We start from the raw sequence: 15,565 nt of genomic DNA, 5'->3' as shown, positions 1-15,565 counted from the left end.
ATGAAGGAGAGTCGTTTATTCATTCATCCATTCCCATTCATTAAATATTTATTGCACGTATTTACTATATCCCAGGCACTGGAGACACAACATTCAGCAAGACAAAAGATGGCTATATCCTCAGAGAGATTATTACCTACTGGAGGGATACAAACAAGATGAAGTCAATTAAGAGGAAGAACAGGGCAGCCCCGGTGGCGCAGCGGTTTAGCGCCACCTGCAGCCTACGGCGTGATCCTGGAGACCCTGGATCGAGTCCCACGTCAGGCTCCCTGCATGGAGCCCGCTTCTCCCTCTGCCTGTGTCTCTGCCTCTCTCTCTCTCTCTCTGTATGTCTCTATGAATAAATAAATAAATAAATAATCTTTTAAAAAAAATAGTAAGAACAAAGTGAAATGGACAGTCCTAAGACCTGAGGAGGTTAGGGTAGCCTTCCCAAAAGAGGAGCTGAGCAGAGACCTCATGTATGAATAAACAGGAGTAAACCAGGCAAAAGGAAAGGATGAGGGTGGGAGGGGCAGAGAAAGTAGTCTTTCAAAAAAACAATTTGTGCAAAAGACTCCAAAATGAAAACTATTCAAGGAACAAAAGAAGGCTAATGTAGCTGAAGCACAGAGTATAATATAGTAGTAAAAGAGATTGGTCTTTACCAAATAAGAGCTGTGAAGAACCATTCTAAGATTTTAATAAGGGTGTGGTAAATCAGATTTTCATTTCTGAAAAATCACTATAGCCACAGTATGGGCAGTGAAATGGGAAACCAAGAATCCTGGAGAGCATACAAACCAGTTGAGAATCTGGAGAAGTTAATCTAGGCAAGAGATTAGTGAGTTCGAGGGATGGCCTGACCTAGAAATTGTGGCAGAAGGGACAGACAAGTCACCAAATTTGACATATTTGAGAGACAGAACCCTTAGAACTTGGTGGCTCATTAGATAATGGGAACAGAAGAGAGGAATTAGGAATGATGCCCAGGCTTCTGACTTCCACAACACAAGAGGGAGATACTACTCACTGAGATGGAGAACATAGGACAAAGCAGATTAGGAAGACAGATGAGTAAAGGCAAATAGTTCAGTCTGGACAATGACAAGTTTGAGGAGGCTGGGGCATATCCAAGTGAAGTCGTCCAGTGGCAGTTAGACATGTAAGACACTTGGACTAGAAATATAAATTCGAAGTCATCCACATATAAATCATACCCGAAGCCATGGAGAAAAGATAGAATCCTCCTGAAATAGTATGAGTAGAAGAGAACAAGAAGGAATGTCAGACAGGTAAGAAGAATTACATGAGAGTTATGAGGCAGAAGGACTGAGTTTCAAAGAGGAAGTCATCAACAATGCTGAATACCACAGGGTCTGGATACAGTTTGAAAAATGTCCTTCTGGGGTGCCTGAGTGGCTCAGTTGGTTAAGCATCTGACTCTCCTCTTGATTGTGGCTTAGGTCATGATTGCACAGTTGTAGGACTGAGCACCATGTTGGGCCTCCGTGCTCAGAGCAGAGTCTGCTTATCCCTCACCCTATGTTCCTCTGCTCTCCTCATTCTATCACACACACACACAAATATTTTTTAAAGATTTTTTAAAAGATTTTATTTATTTACTCATGAGAAACAGAGAGAAAGAGGTAGAGACATAGACAGAGGAAGAAGCAGGTTACCTGCAGAGAGCCCAAAACAGGACTCGATCCCACGACCTTCACCTGAGCCAAAGGCAGACACAACCACTGAGCCACCCAGGTGCCCCAATAAAATTTTTTAAAAAAGGTCCCTCTGATTTATCAATTGAGAAGTCATTAACATTCTTATCATGAGCTACTTTAATGTAGTGGATAAAGTATAATTAGATTGTTGTACAATCTGGTTGTAGGACTCCTGGGTGGCTCAGCGGTTGAGCATCTGCCTTTGGCTCAGGGTGTGATCCTGGGGTCCCGGGATGGAGTCCCACATCAGGCTCCTGCATGGAGCCCGCTTCTCCCTCTGCCTGTGTCTCTGCCTCTCTCTCTCTCTCTCTCTCTGCGTCTCTCATGAATAAATAAAATCTTTAAAAAAAAAATTTAAAAAGACTAAACAGTAGAGTTTACGCTTCTGCTTCTTTTTCTCCCGAGAGTGGCCTGGGGATAAAGAGAAACATGAGAAGTGGCCACAGGATTGGGAGTCAGAAAAAAAGTGAAGTCTGAAAATAGTAGCTGTGGAGAATGAGAGACCGAGCATTAAAAATAATTAAAATAAATAAAAAAATAATAATAATAATTAAAATACACTAGACCACGACTAAGATTTCCACATGTGAAAGGAAAAAATAAAGACATAGTGGCCCTATTCAATAGGATACATAACACCTGAACACTCTGGCATCTTGTGGGAAGACGGAATTTAAAGATCATCTTTAAAGACCATTGACTTGGACGCGTGACATCACCAAGGGATGTGCCCCGACACACACACGCTATTCTTTAACCCGGCTGTATGCGTGGCACAGGCTGACACTCCACGATTCAGGGGCTCCATAAATCCACTATGGCCTTGAGGGAAACCCAGAAAGGAGCCCTTTGCTTCAAAGTGAAAACAATGGACTCTGTCTTGCTGCTCGGCGCGCCATTTCTGTCAGGGAAGGCGGTGTCAGACCACCCAGGAGCCGAAAGTGGAGAGACAGGAATCAGCTGACCGGGGGCATTAGCGCTACGTTCCCCGCACCCTCCACGCTCACGATCCCGGCCTGAGGAACACCGGGGACACGACCGGGAACACTCGAGCGGCGACTGAGGAGAGGCCGCAAATTCAGCTCCCCGCTTCTCCCCCCTTAGTTCGCCGCGGGGCGTTCCGAGTAGTTTCACCTACCTTCGTCCGCGTCGTACATATTGGCAGACGGTTCCCAAGTTCCTAACTCTTGAAACCGGAGAAAATCGCGCAGCAGCCACCAGCGCCCGCAGCGTGAGGGGAAGTAACTTCCGTCTCCGGCGTTCCCAGAATGCTCTGCTTCTCAGGGCCAAGGCCGACCCACAAAGCCGCCAACGTAAGATCTGCGCCTGCGCAAGTCGTCGGGGGTTAGAGCTGCGCACGCGCAAACTGCAGACTGCCGCCTCAGGTGGCTGCGAGAAATGTTCCTGTAGTTTGAGGGTCGGATCCCGCCAGCTTTTTTGTTTTTCGATATCGTTGAACAAACAACACCTGATTAAAAAAAAAAAACATAAAGACTTATTAATAAAAGGCTTTAATTGAGGCCATGAGGACGCGGCGGTTTTTTTTTTGGGGGGGGGGAGGTCTGAAGACCAAAACCACGAAGCTTTGAAAAACGTGATTCACTAGAAAACCCGTCACTGGCCTCTCCGGCCCACGCAACTCAGCCCAGGTCGCCGACGCTTTTGCAGTAGCTTAGAAAGGGTTCTCGGGCCTCAGATCATTCTCGCGAGAACTCACAGGATTCGAAGTTTGGTGTCGGACAAATGACCGCCCACCAGTAGTCCCGGGCTTCGGTCTCGGGTTTGACGCACGTCTCGGACCCTAGTGCGCCTGCGCGCACGCGCCTCCCGCCCTGGGTCGCGTTCCCCATGCTACCTGCACGCCTCGCCCGCCGGCTGCTGCGGCCCTTCCTGCGGGGATCGGCCCCCGCGGCGGCCGGCCATGGCTCTCGGGAGCCGCTGCTCGAGCGACGTGCGGCCGCGCCCTCCTCCCAGCAGCCGTCGTGCCTGGTACGCGGGCTTTCCCGTGGCTCAGCGGCGCCTGGGGGTTACGAAGGGGGGACTGACGTGGAGGAGCATTTTCTGTTCCCGGAGTACGTCTCGGAGCCGGAGCCTGCACCGACCGTCGAAGAGCAGCTGCGGGAACTGCAGCAGCGGCAGGAGGAGGAGGAGGAGCGGCGGAAGCGGCGGCGGCCGCAGAAGGGACCTGCCCGGAGTCGGGGCCACCCGGTCGTGGGACACCCGGACCCGACGGTGCCGCCCAGCGGCCTGAGCTGCTCGGGCTGCGGAGCGGAGCTGCACTGCCGGGACGCGGGCGTGCCCGGCTACCTGCCCAGCGAGAAGTTCCTCAGCGCGGCGGCGGAGACCGACGGCGGGCTGGCGCGAGCCGTGTGCCAGCGCTGCTGGCTGCTGGTGCACCACCGGCGCGCCCTGCGCGTGCAGATGAGCCGCGAGCAGTACCTGGAGCTGGTGAGCGCCGCGCTGCGGCGGCCCGGGCCCGCCCTGGTGCTCTACATGGTGGACCTGCTCGACCTGCCCGACGCCCTGCTGCCCGACCTGCCCGCGCTGGTGGGCCCCAGGCAGCTGATCGTGCTGGGGAACAAGGTGGACCTGCTGCCCCAGGACGCGCCCGGCCACCTGCAGCGGCTCCGCGAGCGACTGTGGGACGACTGTACCCGCGCAGGGCTGCTGCGGCCCCCTGGCCGCCGGGGGCCACAGCACGCCGGCGAGGACGGGCAGCGAGACCCGGAGGAGAATTCGGATTCTGCCGCCAGGGCCCGCCCGGTGCTCAGGGACGTGCGGCTCATCAGCGCCAAGACTGGCTATGGAGTGGAAGAATTGATCTCCGCGCTCCAGCGCTCCTGGCGTTACCGCGGCGACGTGTACCTCGTGGGCGCCACCAACGCTGGCAAGTCCACTCTCTTCAACACGCTCCTAGGGTCCGATTACTGCATCGCCAAGGGCGCCGAGGCTATCGACAGAGCCACCATCTCCCCTTGGCCTGGTGAGCCCTCGGGAGGCCTGCCTCCTCTCTTTTCCGAGACGCTGGAAAGGCTGGTTGCGGCCCAGGCATCTAGTCCGTCCTGCCTTAATGCCCACGTGGGGCGCAGTCTGGAGCCTTCCATTTAAAAGTTCCCTCCCGGGCATCCCTGGTGGCTCAGCGGTTTACTGCTGCCTTTAACCCCGGGATGTGATCCTGAAGACCCGGGATCGAGTCCCACGTCGGGCTCCTGCATGGAGCCTGCTTTTGCCCTCTGCCTGTCTCTCTCTCTCTCTCTCTCTCTCTCTGCCTCTCATGAATAAATAAATAAAATCTTTAAAAAATAATAAAATGAAAGTTCCCTCTGGGCAGTCCGGGTGGCTCAGCGGTTTAGCACCTGCCTTCAGCCCAGGGCCTGATCCTGGAGTCCTGGGATCACGTCCCACATCGGGCTCCTGCATGGAGCCTGCTTCTCCCTCTGCCTGTGTCTCTGCCTCTCTCTGTCTCTGTCTCTCATGCATAAATAAATAAAATCTTTAAAAAATAATAAAACATAAAACTTCCCTCCCTACTATGGTCACACCTGTCTTTTGTGTCAGCCTAGTGCTTGGAAAGTTAGTATATGTTAGACTCATTTTCTCATGGGAATATTTATGGAGCACTTCTGTGTTCCAGTCACTGTTCTTTAGGCACTGTCGATGAACCAGAGAGCAGAGCTCGAGTTCCTCTCTCTTGGAAGTTTCCCTGGTAGCTTGACCTTGTATGTTTCTCTGGAAAGTCTCTTTTTCTTTTCTTCTTTTCAACTTTCTAAACTTCCACCCTCTCTTAAGTTTATTCATAAGATCAAATCCGAATACTATATGCATTTAATATTTGAATAATTCACTAATTGTCATTTGGTGTGTGGCTTTGAGAAAAAAAATGTCAACTGTGCGGTTTTAAGAAACTTTGGTAATTGCAAAATGGGTCTTTCTGTGACCCTGTTGGTATTTAACTGTTGGCAAAACTCTTGTTCCTTTGAAACCAGTGCTTAACTTTAATAAGCTGTTCTTCTCTGTCCAGAACTTTGTTTGAATTATACACAGAAGTGCTTTTATACTGGATGGTAGTACAGTGAAAATGGAAAGAAAGCAGGTCTGCAGATTTGGGATTCAAATCCAAGTTGAGCCTTTGATCCAGTCTCTGAGCCTATTTCCTCCTCTGTAAAATGAGAATGATCTTGTAGAGGGTTGTCTTGAAGGTTAAGTGAAGTAAATAGCAGTACCTGAGACAATGTAGCCCCTCAAAAATGTTAGTTTTCCTCCCCTTATTTCCTCTTGTAAAATGTTTATAAGAACATTTTTATTTTTTGGTATTTCAGGTACTACATTAAACCTTCTGAAGTTTCCTATTTGCAACCCAACACCTTACAGGATGTTTGAAAGACAAAAAAGGCTTAAGAAAGATGCAGCTGAAGCTGAAGAAAATCTTAGTCCACAAGAACAAAATCAGCTTAAGCTGTTGAAAAGGCGTGGTTATGTAGTAGGTAAGTATCTTCTATAGGAAAATTGTTGGGCCTATGCTAACATTTTTTTGTTGAGCAACCTGAAATACAGCTGTCTGGGGCTAGCCAGTTTTTGTGGGGAGAGACTACCCCTCTTATTCTAGAACAAAGAGGCCCTTTAGAGGCAAGGCTACTGTTTGAAATCCCAGAGTTCATTGTGCTGAGAAAACTGAAACAGTAGATTCTTGGAGAAATCCAGGAGAGGAAACCTGCAACAACTACCCACGTAGCCAATTGCCAGCAATCGAAGCATTTTCACTGAGAAACAGCACACTCTGTGCAAACCAGCACAGGTTGCTGACTCCACAACACAGCTTTAAATTACCTCATCTCTCTTTCCTTAGTATCTTTTTTCAACCTTCCTTCACTGAAAACAGTTTGATTTCCAGAACTTTCCCCCACCCACCCAACCCCCTGCCCAATGTACACAGCTAGCCACAGATTTGACCGTTGCGAGAGTCTGACTCCCACTGCCTTTGAAAAAAAAGGCAAAGGTATCGTTGTAGTCTTGCTTCCAAGCACCATAGTTAGTCTAAGTAACTTGTTTTTGAGGCAAGTAAAGAGAATAAGAATTATCTGTCTGGAGTCAAAAGCTTCAAAAGAATGACTAATAGCTTAAATATAACTTATTCTAGGAAGAGTTGGAAGGACATTCTTGTATTCAGAAGAACGGAAAGATGAAGTTGCCTTTGAGTTTGATGCTGATTCACTTGCCTTTGACATGGGAAATGACCCTGCTATGGTTGCAGATAAATCCACCAAACGAGTAGAATTAACTCCACAAGATATAAAAGATGCCCACTGGTTTCATGACACCCCTGGAATTACAAAAGAAAATTGTGTATGTATTTGATGTCTTTTGGAAATAATAACTTTTTTTTCCAAGATTATTTATTTATTAGAGCACAAGAGGGAGGGGCAGAGGGAAAGGGAAAAGCAGACTCCCCGTTGAGCAGGAAGCCTGATGCGGGACTCCGTCCCAGGACCCTGAGATCATGACCTGAACCAAAGGCAGACATTTGACTGACTGAGCCACCCAGGCACCCCAGAAATATTAACTTTCAGTTGCACAAGTACTGTCTTAATTGGCAGAACACAGGAAAGGAGTATCCTTTCACTTTAGGTTCAGTTCTGATTCATTCATAGAAGCAGTTCAGGGTGATCTATGTGCCATCAAGATCAGTATTCCATTTTGTAGGCTTTACTGCTCACAACCTCTTTGTGTTATTGTGGTTGTTACCTTAGTTAGGGAGACATTTATGAAATCCTAGATTTTGAGGTTGGAAGAAAACATAAATATCACTGCAGTCCCGCCGCATGTTCTGTGCTTGAATTCCCTCTAAACATAGCCATTTGTCTTGAACTGAAATAAGGAGTGACTTAACCATCAGCTAAAGCAGTGTCACCTGATCTCCCATGGTAACCCATTTGGCCTTTGACCTGCCTTTTGTGTTGAGCTGAACAGTCTCCCTGTAACTTGTACCCATTGTTCCTTAAATGGTCCTGCATGGAATGAACAGAATGCCTGTTTTCCTTCCTAGACTTTGAACTACTTTAAAGGGTAATGTCCTATATCTTCTCACTCTTCTCTTTCATTAGTTCATCCTACAAACATTGAACATTTACAGTGCTGACATAATCCAGATTATTTCTCTTTGTTTCTTGCGGCTGTTCTGAGAGATAGGCTTTTCATCAATTCAGGCCTCTTTTCAGAATATTTTCTAATTTGCTTTTGTCCTTAAAATATGACACTAAGAACTAAATGTCTTGTATAAGTATCCTCAGATGAGCACAACTTGGAATAGGATTAACTCCACCTGTCTTGCCCTTATACATCTTACTCTAGTTGCAGGATCTCCTGGGCAACTTTGTTTTATTTCATTAAATTAAGCCCATGTCCTATACACTCATTAAATCTCACAACTTTTTATTCATTTGCAATTTTGATTATCATCCAAGTCATAGGTTGACTGAAGAATGCATCCAGGATACAGCCTTACAACAGATCCATTAATCAGTTTCCTTTGAATCTGGTCACTGATACAAGTTCCTGGTTTGCCTAATTATGCCTGTTTATGCCTAGGAAAAGTGGTTTCTTAGCTTCTTTTCCTTCTTTGTGTTACCTGAATCACTTAGTTTCATTCTCAAAATTATGCTCTACTTATAGTGTCCCATATCATAGAATCATATGGAGCTTTCACCTTTTTTGTGGTCCAAAATATAATGGCTTGTGTCAACTTTCTCTTCCTTAGCAATCCATAACTTCAGAGTAATTGGACTGCTTTCTAATAATGTTCCAGCACTTGAACTTCACCATTCATTGATTTATTCTTCCCTTTTAGACTCAAGTCAAGGATAGCAGGTACTTTAGTCATATGTACCTTCTTGTCAAATAGTCAGAAAAGCAAGAATTTGCTAAATATTGTAGCCAGCAAAATGAGACCCTCAAGTCATTAGATCTAAAAGGTCTCTGGCATTTTGTTTCTGTCGGTTTATTGATAAGTTTATTGGATGCCTTAAACCAGTGTTTTCCCAAACTAAATCAAAGAACTCTGCTGAGAAATAAAAATATTAAGGTCTCTGCTAAAAAGGATTAAAAGGCTTCTACTGCAGGTGGCTTTTATTTATTTTATTTTTTAAGATTTTACTTATTTGATAGGGAGAGCACACAAGAAGGGGAGAAGCAGGCTCCCCCCAGAGCAGGGAGCCTGATGTGGGGCTGTATCCCAGGACCCTGGGATCATGACCTGAATGGAAGGCAGATGCTTAACTAACTGAGCCACCCAGGTGCTCCTGTAGGTGGCTTTTAATAGGCTTTTTTTAATACAAATGCTGAGGGAAAGTACTTGCAGGCTCCTTGTTATGTATTTACTTGTGAGGCTCTCTAGGTTTCATGTGTTCTTTATTTACTTATCTTTCTTTTTTTGTTGTTTTTAGGATTTTATTTATTTATTTGAGAAAGTGAGGAGAGTAGGGGGCAGAGTGGGGAGGGAGAGAGAAAGAATCTCAAGCAGAGGGCAGCCCGGGTGGCTCAGCAGTTTAGCTCCACCTTCAGCCCAGAGCCTGATCCTGGAGACCGGGGATCGAATCCCACGTCAGTCTCCCTGCATGGAGTCTGCTTCTCCCTCTGCCTGTGTCTCTGCGTCTCTCTCTCTCTCTCATGAATAAATAAATAAAATCTTTAAAAAAAGAAGAATCTCAGGCAGACTCAGTGCCTATCACAGGGCCCAATGTGGGGCTTGATCTGATGGGGCTTGATCATGCATGACCTGAGCTGAAACCAAGAGTCAGATGTTTAACCAACTGAGCCACCCAGGCGCCCCTCCTTATTATTTTTCTTAATCCAGTTCACAGGTTTTTTTTATCCACTTTTTTACTGACTCTAATATTTCTTTAAAAAAAAATTTTTTTTATGTAATCTCTACACCCAGTGTGGGGCTCAGACTCAGAACCCTGAGATCGAGTCACATGCTTTACCAACTGAGCCAGCCAAATGTCCCCATAAGATTTCTTTCTAAATCAGATTTTGAGTCCCTGAATTCTATCAGAATCTTGTGCTTCCTGGCTTTCCGTTCTATTTTCTCTAGTTTCTTGGAACTCTTCATCCTTAGAAGCCAGAGAATTCATGACTTTCTCATTTTTTGCTGACACTTCAGGGCAAATAAGAAAACTGAAGACCAGAATGTGGAAAAGCGTTCTTCAGAGCTCTCTAACTGCTCCTAGAATGAGGTTTCTTTGCATTTAATGCATGCATACTTGCCACTGGGATAGAAGGTGGTATACTGCCTTACTTTTGGCTGATAACTACTGGTCCCTAGAAGCCTTGATGGAGAGAACATAGTACTGTTTTGGGAATGACTCAAAGGTGTTTTCGGTTCACACCAGTTTTGACATTTGAGGGATACTGCTGACATACAAAGTCTCATACTCCCATGTAAGTTGTTTTGCCGGTTACTCAGTATTACATTGTGAAACGAGCTATCTGTAAATTGATTTAAACAATATAGCAATTTTATGTGCAACAAATTCTGACATACTTTGGTTTATCACTTTTTTACCTTAGAGGATAAATCACAATATATCTTCAATAAATTCTCTAAATAATAATTCTCTAAAACATCTGCCCTCTGCTTTACAGATTTTAAACCTTCTAACAGAAAAAGAAGTAAATATTGTTTTGCCAACATGTTCCATTGTTCCAAGAACTTTTGTGCTTAAACCAGGAATGGTTCTATTTTTGGGTGCCATAGGCCGCATAGATTTTCTGCAGGTAAGGAAAGTCTGTACTGTTAAAAAAATGATGTAGGATTACTTTAAGGAGACAGGTATATGAACGAGATTGGCAAAATGTTGATAACTAGATCATGACTGTGTAGGAAGTTGATTATACTTTTTTGTTTGCAAATGTCCATAATAAAAACTTGGGGAAAAGAAATGGGAGGAAAAACAAGTAGTGGGTCTCAAAAACTAGATCTTCATTAGGTTATTGAATGCCCATACAGCTTGGCATGAGGAAAAAGATGCTGTCCCTATCCTGTGGTATTGTTTCACATGGAAATCATAGGTTAAAAAGAAAAAAATAGGTCCAACCTTTAGGTACATGGTTAATATGCATTAAATAAATCCCACTTTTTTGTTTTAAGCTTTTTTTTTTTTTTAAGCAATCTCTACACCCAACATGGGGCTTGAACTCACAACTGATCAAGAGTCGCATGCTCCCCTACCTGAGCAAGCCAGCCTCCCTTCCCCCACTCTTTATATCCCCAAGATATGTATACATTTATGTATGTGCTTTTTTGTTTGATATTCATTTACATAGCATCATTCTGGGGATTTTTTAGTATTTACAGAATTGCTCCGTTTTCCCAAAGAGAGGAGAAAAAAGGGAAATGAAACATGGATGTGTCCAGCAACAGTAAATGCAACTTGGAGGCCAGTGCTATAGCTTATTTCTTGGGTTTTGTGTTTTTTCATAATTTGTTAGCAATTTAGCCTTACACATTTATGTTTCATTAAAGCCTGCAGAATGTTAACTTTACACTGCACAATTTACACTTTACAATGCGCAATTAAAGCATTTCCTTTTACTCACATTTCTTTGTGTGGGGGGGTTTTAATTTTTCATTCCATAAAATAATTATTTTCTTCCTTTCTTAAGGGAAATCAGTCGGCTTGGTTTACAGTTGTGGCTTCCAACCTCCTCCCTGTGCACATTACTTCCTTGGACAGGGCAGATACTGTGTATCAGAAGCATGCAGGTCATACGTTACTCAAGGTGAGCCACACACTTTGAAGATTACACAATTAGGTTAACATACACTGTGACAGTCTCACAGCTCTGCTAAGAAAGAGCTGTGAGAACTTACCGTTGAACTTACCATTTTTATTATATGATCAGCTAGCTCTCTCCTCACCTGTTCTGCTTGAGGATTTTGGCTATAAAGTAAAGTGAGCTCTATGAGAAAATGGATGTTATTTGGACTCATCCTAGAATAGCTATGGACTTGTGTTTTTTCTAAACTACACTGGCCAATACCGTAGCCACAAGTGGCTATTTAAATTTAAATAAATTCGGGACACCTGGGTGGCCCACCAGTTAAGGGAGTCTGCCTTCGGCCCAGGGGCATGATCCTGCAGATCCAGGATGGAGTCCACATCGAGCTCTTTGCATGGAGCCTGCTTCTCCCTCTGCCTGTGTCTATGCCTCTTTCTGTGTCTCTCATGAATCAATAAATAAAATCTTTAAAAAAAAATGTTTTTTAATAAATTCAAGGTAGATAAAATTTAAAGTTGAGTTGTTCAGTTGCACTAGCCATTTTTGACTGCCCAGCAGTCACATCATTGCGGAAAGTTGTATCAGATAGCACTGAATGAAGAGAAGTCACACATTTTCTCACAATTGGGGTTGCTACTGGCATCTGGTAGATGGAAGCCAGGGATAATGCTGGAATCCTATAGTGCACAAGACAGACCCTCACAACAAAGAATTATCTGGTCCAAAATGTCCATAGTGCCAAGGTTGATAAGTCCTGGCCTGAGTAGAAAAGCCCTCCTCCTAGGTTCTTAATCCCAGACGCTTACAGATTATCTTGGTTTTTCACTCCTGCTCTACTTTCCCCTTGTAGGTATGTTACAGTTTCTCTCATATTTTTTCTTTTTTTTTTTTTAAGATTTTATTTATTTATTCATGAGACACAGAGAGAGAGGCAGAGACACAGGCAGAGGGAGAAGCAGGCTCCCAGATGCAGGACTCCCAGCGCAGGACCCCGGGATCACGACCTGAGCCAAAGGCAGACACTCAACCATTGAGCCACCCACAGGCCCCTCTCATCTTTAAAAAATGAAACAAAACTCAGGGTCCTGCTTGTTCCTTCTTTTTACAATCAACATGGTAAGTGTTGGTAATGATGCTGAAGGAACACATCTATAAAAACACCAGGTACATCTAGCAGAAATGATTTAGCATTAATTAGCGTTAATGTAACTGAATATAAGCCAAAATCCAAAATATATACCTGCCTGCCCTTCAATGAGAATAAAAATAAACCTGACTTGAGAAGTAAATGCTTTTTTCTCTCTGTATTTTCTAAGAGAGCCAGACTAAAGTTAAACTCCATTGAAATAACTGCCATAAGGTTAATATTCCAGAGACTTGTAGGATTTGCAGAATGGGTGAGCATATAAAGGCAATCAGCAATATAGAACCTATTGATTTTTCTACACTTGGAAGCCTTTAAGGGTAGCCCGGATGGCTCGGCAGTTTGACACTGCCTTTGGCCCAGGGTGTGATCCTGGAGACCCGGGATCGGGTCCCACATCGGGCTCCCCGCGTGGAGCCTGCTTGTCCCTCTGCCTGTGTCTCTGCCTCTCTCTCTCTCTCTCTCTCTGTTTCTCTCATGAATAAATAAATAAAATCTTTAAAAAAAAAAAAAAAGCCTTTAGTTCTCCTGTTATATTTGCTCACTTTTTAGGCCAAACAATAATATACGAGGTGAAATACAGTTAAGGACTCACAAGAAAGAAAACTTACTCTATATAACATGGTGCTCATAAAAAAGGACCTGTGTGGTGCTCTATCCTAATGTATTTGTGTAGTTTTCAGAGCGGACATCACTGATACTTTCCAAAGTAACAATCCCAGTCTTCTCTCCTACTGTAACGGAAACTTTTTTTGGTGGGGAGGGCTGTTCAGAGACTCACTCTTCCATCCCGTTTTTCTTACCTCCCAAATCAAAGTCAGCCTTGCCTCCTGATTATCACTGAATTCAGTCTCCCAATTCAAGCTGTAATCTGGTTTCATTAGGTTTGTTGAGAACCCAAAGTATTTTCTTAGCTTCCAGCTTTTATTGCCCTCCTCCCCCGGTATACCTCCCCGACCACTAAAGCAGTGGTTCTCAACCAGGGGACATTTGACAATGACTAGAGACATTTTTGTGTTTCACAACTTGGTGGATGCTGCTAAAAATTCTACAATGCACAGAACAGCCTCCCCACCCCCACAACAAAAAACTATTCAGCCTAAAATGTCAATAGTGTCGAAGTTAAGAAACCCTGCGCTATAAAGATCTTTCCAAAATACAAAGCAGGTCACAGTATTTTTTTATTCTTATCTGTTCTTTTTCCTGCTAATTCCTTGGTATTTCCACATTACTAAGAAATCTAAACTGATAGCCTCGTCACTAATACACACACATACACAGACTGAACATACCCTAGACAATTCAGCTACAATTCCCCGAACTCATCCTTTTTCCTGTTTTTGTGTCTATACTTGATGCTAACCCTGAATACCTTTCTAGTAAGTAATTTCAACCTATTGCTCACAGTACTACTCAGATATTGCTTCTTCATTAATGTTTTCCTTGACCAAAATGTGTTCATAACTTCTTCCTCCACAACTGTAGTACTTAATAGATGCCTCCCATCACATGCCTTACCTTGTAATTTGTTTACATGTTCTTTCCACCTTCTGACCTCCTTGAGGGCAGGCACCATATTGTAACATCTATTTTGTGTCCCTAATGTTAAACCAGAAAGATCTATTAATAAGTAATTATCCAGCTACTTCCCATTCATGGACACATCTGTAAACAGAAGTTGAACCTTATCCATCATACATGTACCCTTCACTTGCAGTGAGGCAGGGATTAATCTTTGAGGCCAGCCAGGCCTATGAGAACTAAGGTATTTTGAAGGATATTATCTTAATTGCCAAACATTACTCTGCAAAGCTTAATGGAGGGCTGTAAAAATAGTGTAAACTGATAAAGATTCTGCTATCAGGAGGTTACCACTAGACACATGTTCACATGCATTCTTGGCACTGGAATAGGCTTCATCTCCCATGCTTTTCATTGGAACAAGAAGTGATTTGGCATTTTCAGTAGCTGAGAATATTTATCTCAATGGCAGGTTCCAATGGGTGGAGAAGAACGAATGGCAGGATTTCCTCCTCTTGTTGGTGAAGACATTACATTAAAAGAAGGACTTGGGGAATCTAAAGCAGTGGCTGACATCAAATTTTCATCTGCAGGTAATTTTACACCGAGCACTTTTTAAAAGGTGAATAAAGTAGCCTTTACTGACTTACAGTAGATTTTTTTAGAAGTGTGCATTTAACTGACATAAACTGAGGATTTTAGGAAATACGTACTAGTTTATTCATTAAATGAAACCTACTCTAAAAGTAAATTTGTACCTTTTCACAAATGCATGCCTTCTTTAAAAATCGAGTGAAAGAGCAGCAGCCTCCTTTGGTGTTCCGTTTTGAGCCTGGGGTAGGTGTTTTTTTAAGAAGATATTTGCTAACACCGTTTTGTGTTCTGTCCCATGCCTGCATAGGTTGGGTTGCAGTAACACCTCAGTTTAAGGACAGACTGCATCTCCGAGGCTATACACCTCAAGGAACAGTTCTGACCGTCCGGCCCCCTCTCTTGCCACACATCGTTAACATCAAAGGAGAGCGCCTCAAGAGAAGTGTGGCCTATAAAACGAAGAAGCCTCCTTCCCTTGTGTACAATCTGCAGAAGAAAAAACAGATGAAGTTGACCTTGTTCACTGAATATTAACACAACTACATACATAAATATAACCATAATAAAGCTGTCTTTGCTCCTACCCTTCTTAAACCACCCAGGACTGTACCTGTTTGTAATGTATTGAATTTGTATATACAAGGGTTTTTTTTGTAAGGTGTATATATGTATGTATGTGACCCAAATATACTTAAAAAGTAGTTATGCTACATTCAAATTTCTTGCACTATTAAGACCATATACTGGGGTCCCTAGTTGGCTCAGTCAGAGAAGTGTGCAACTCTTAATCTTAGGGTCATGAGTTCAAGTCCACATTGGGCAT

The 15,565-nt window shown here is 43.9% G+C and overlaps 2 protein-coding genes across 3 annotated transcripts in view; one reads left to right on the top strand and one right to left on the bottom strand.

The window, feature by feature from the left end:
* POLR2B (RNA polymerase II subunit B) overlaps positions 1 to 3,123 on the bottom strand; it is a 47,459-nt gene extending 44,336 nt beyond the window's left edge. Inside the window, exon 1 of the mRNA XM_041725585.1 lies at positions 2,845 to 3,123. Coding sequence (XP_041581519.1) covers positions 2,845 to 2,863 — 19 coding nt within the window. The 5' untranslated portion in view covers positions 2,864 to 3,123. The remainder of the gene's footprint in view (positions 1 to 2,844) is intronic.
* Positions 3,124 to 3,235: 112 nt separating this feature from the next.
* NOA1 (nitric oxide associated 1) lies at positions 3,236 to 15,339 on the top strand. 2 transcript variants are annotated; one of them, XM_041725588.1, is made up of 7 exons: positions 3,236 to 4,593; positions 6,026 to 6,190; positions 6,844 to 7,049; positions 10,347 to 10,478; positions 11,367 to 11,483; positions 14,621 to 14,741; positions 15,050 to 15,339. In XM_041725588.1, the coding sequence occupies exons 1-7, from the start codon at positions 3,555 to 3,557 to the stop codon at positions 15,274 to 15,276; spliced, it is 2,007 nt and encodes a 668-aa protein (XP_041581522.1). In that variant the 5' UTR covers positions 3,236 to 3,554; the 3' UTR covers positions 15,277 to 15,339. The 2 variants fall into 2 exon arrangements, with proteins under 2 accessions (XP_041581522.1, XP_041581521.1); XM_041725587.1 differs by having other exon boundaries at positions 3,240 to 4,689.
* The last annotated feature ends 226 nt before the right edge of the window (positions 15,340 to 15,565 follow it).

This window comes from Vulpes lagopus, chromosome 12, assembly GCF_018345385.1.
Source record: "Vulpes lagopus strain Blue_001 chromosome 12, ASM1834538v1, whole genome shotgun sequence".
Lineage (NCBI taxonomy): Eukaryota > Metazoa > Chordata > Mammalia > Carnivora > Canidae > Vulpes > Vulpes lagopus.
This window is presented reverse-complemented; position numbering and strand designations above follow the sequence as displayed.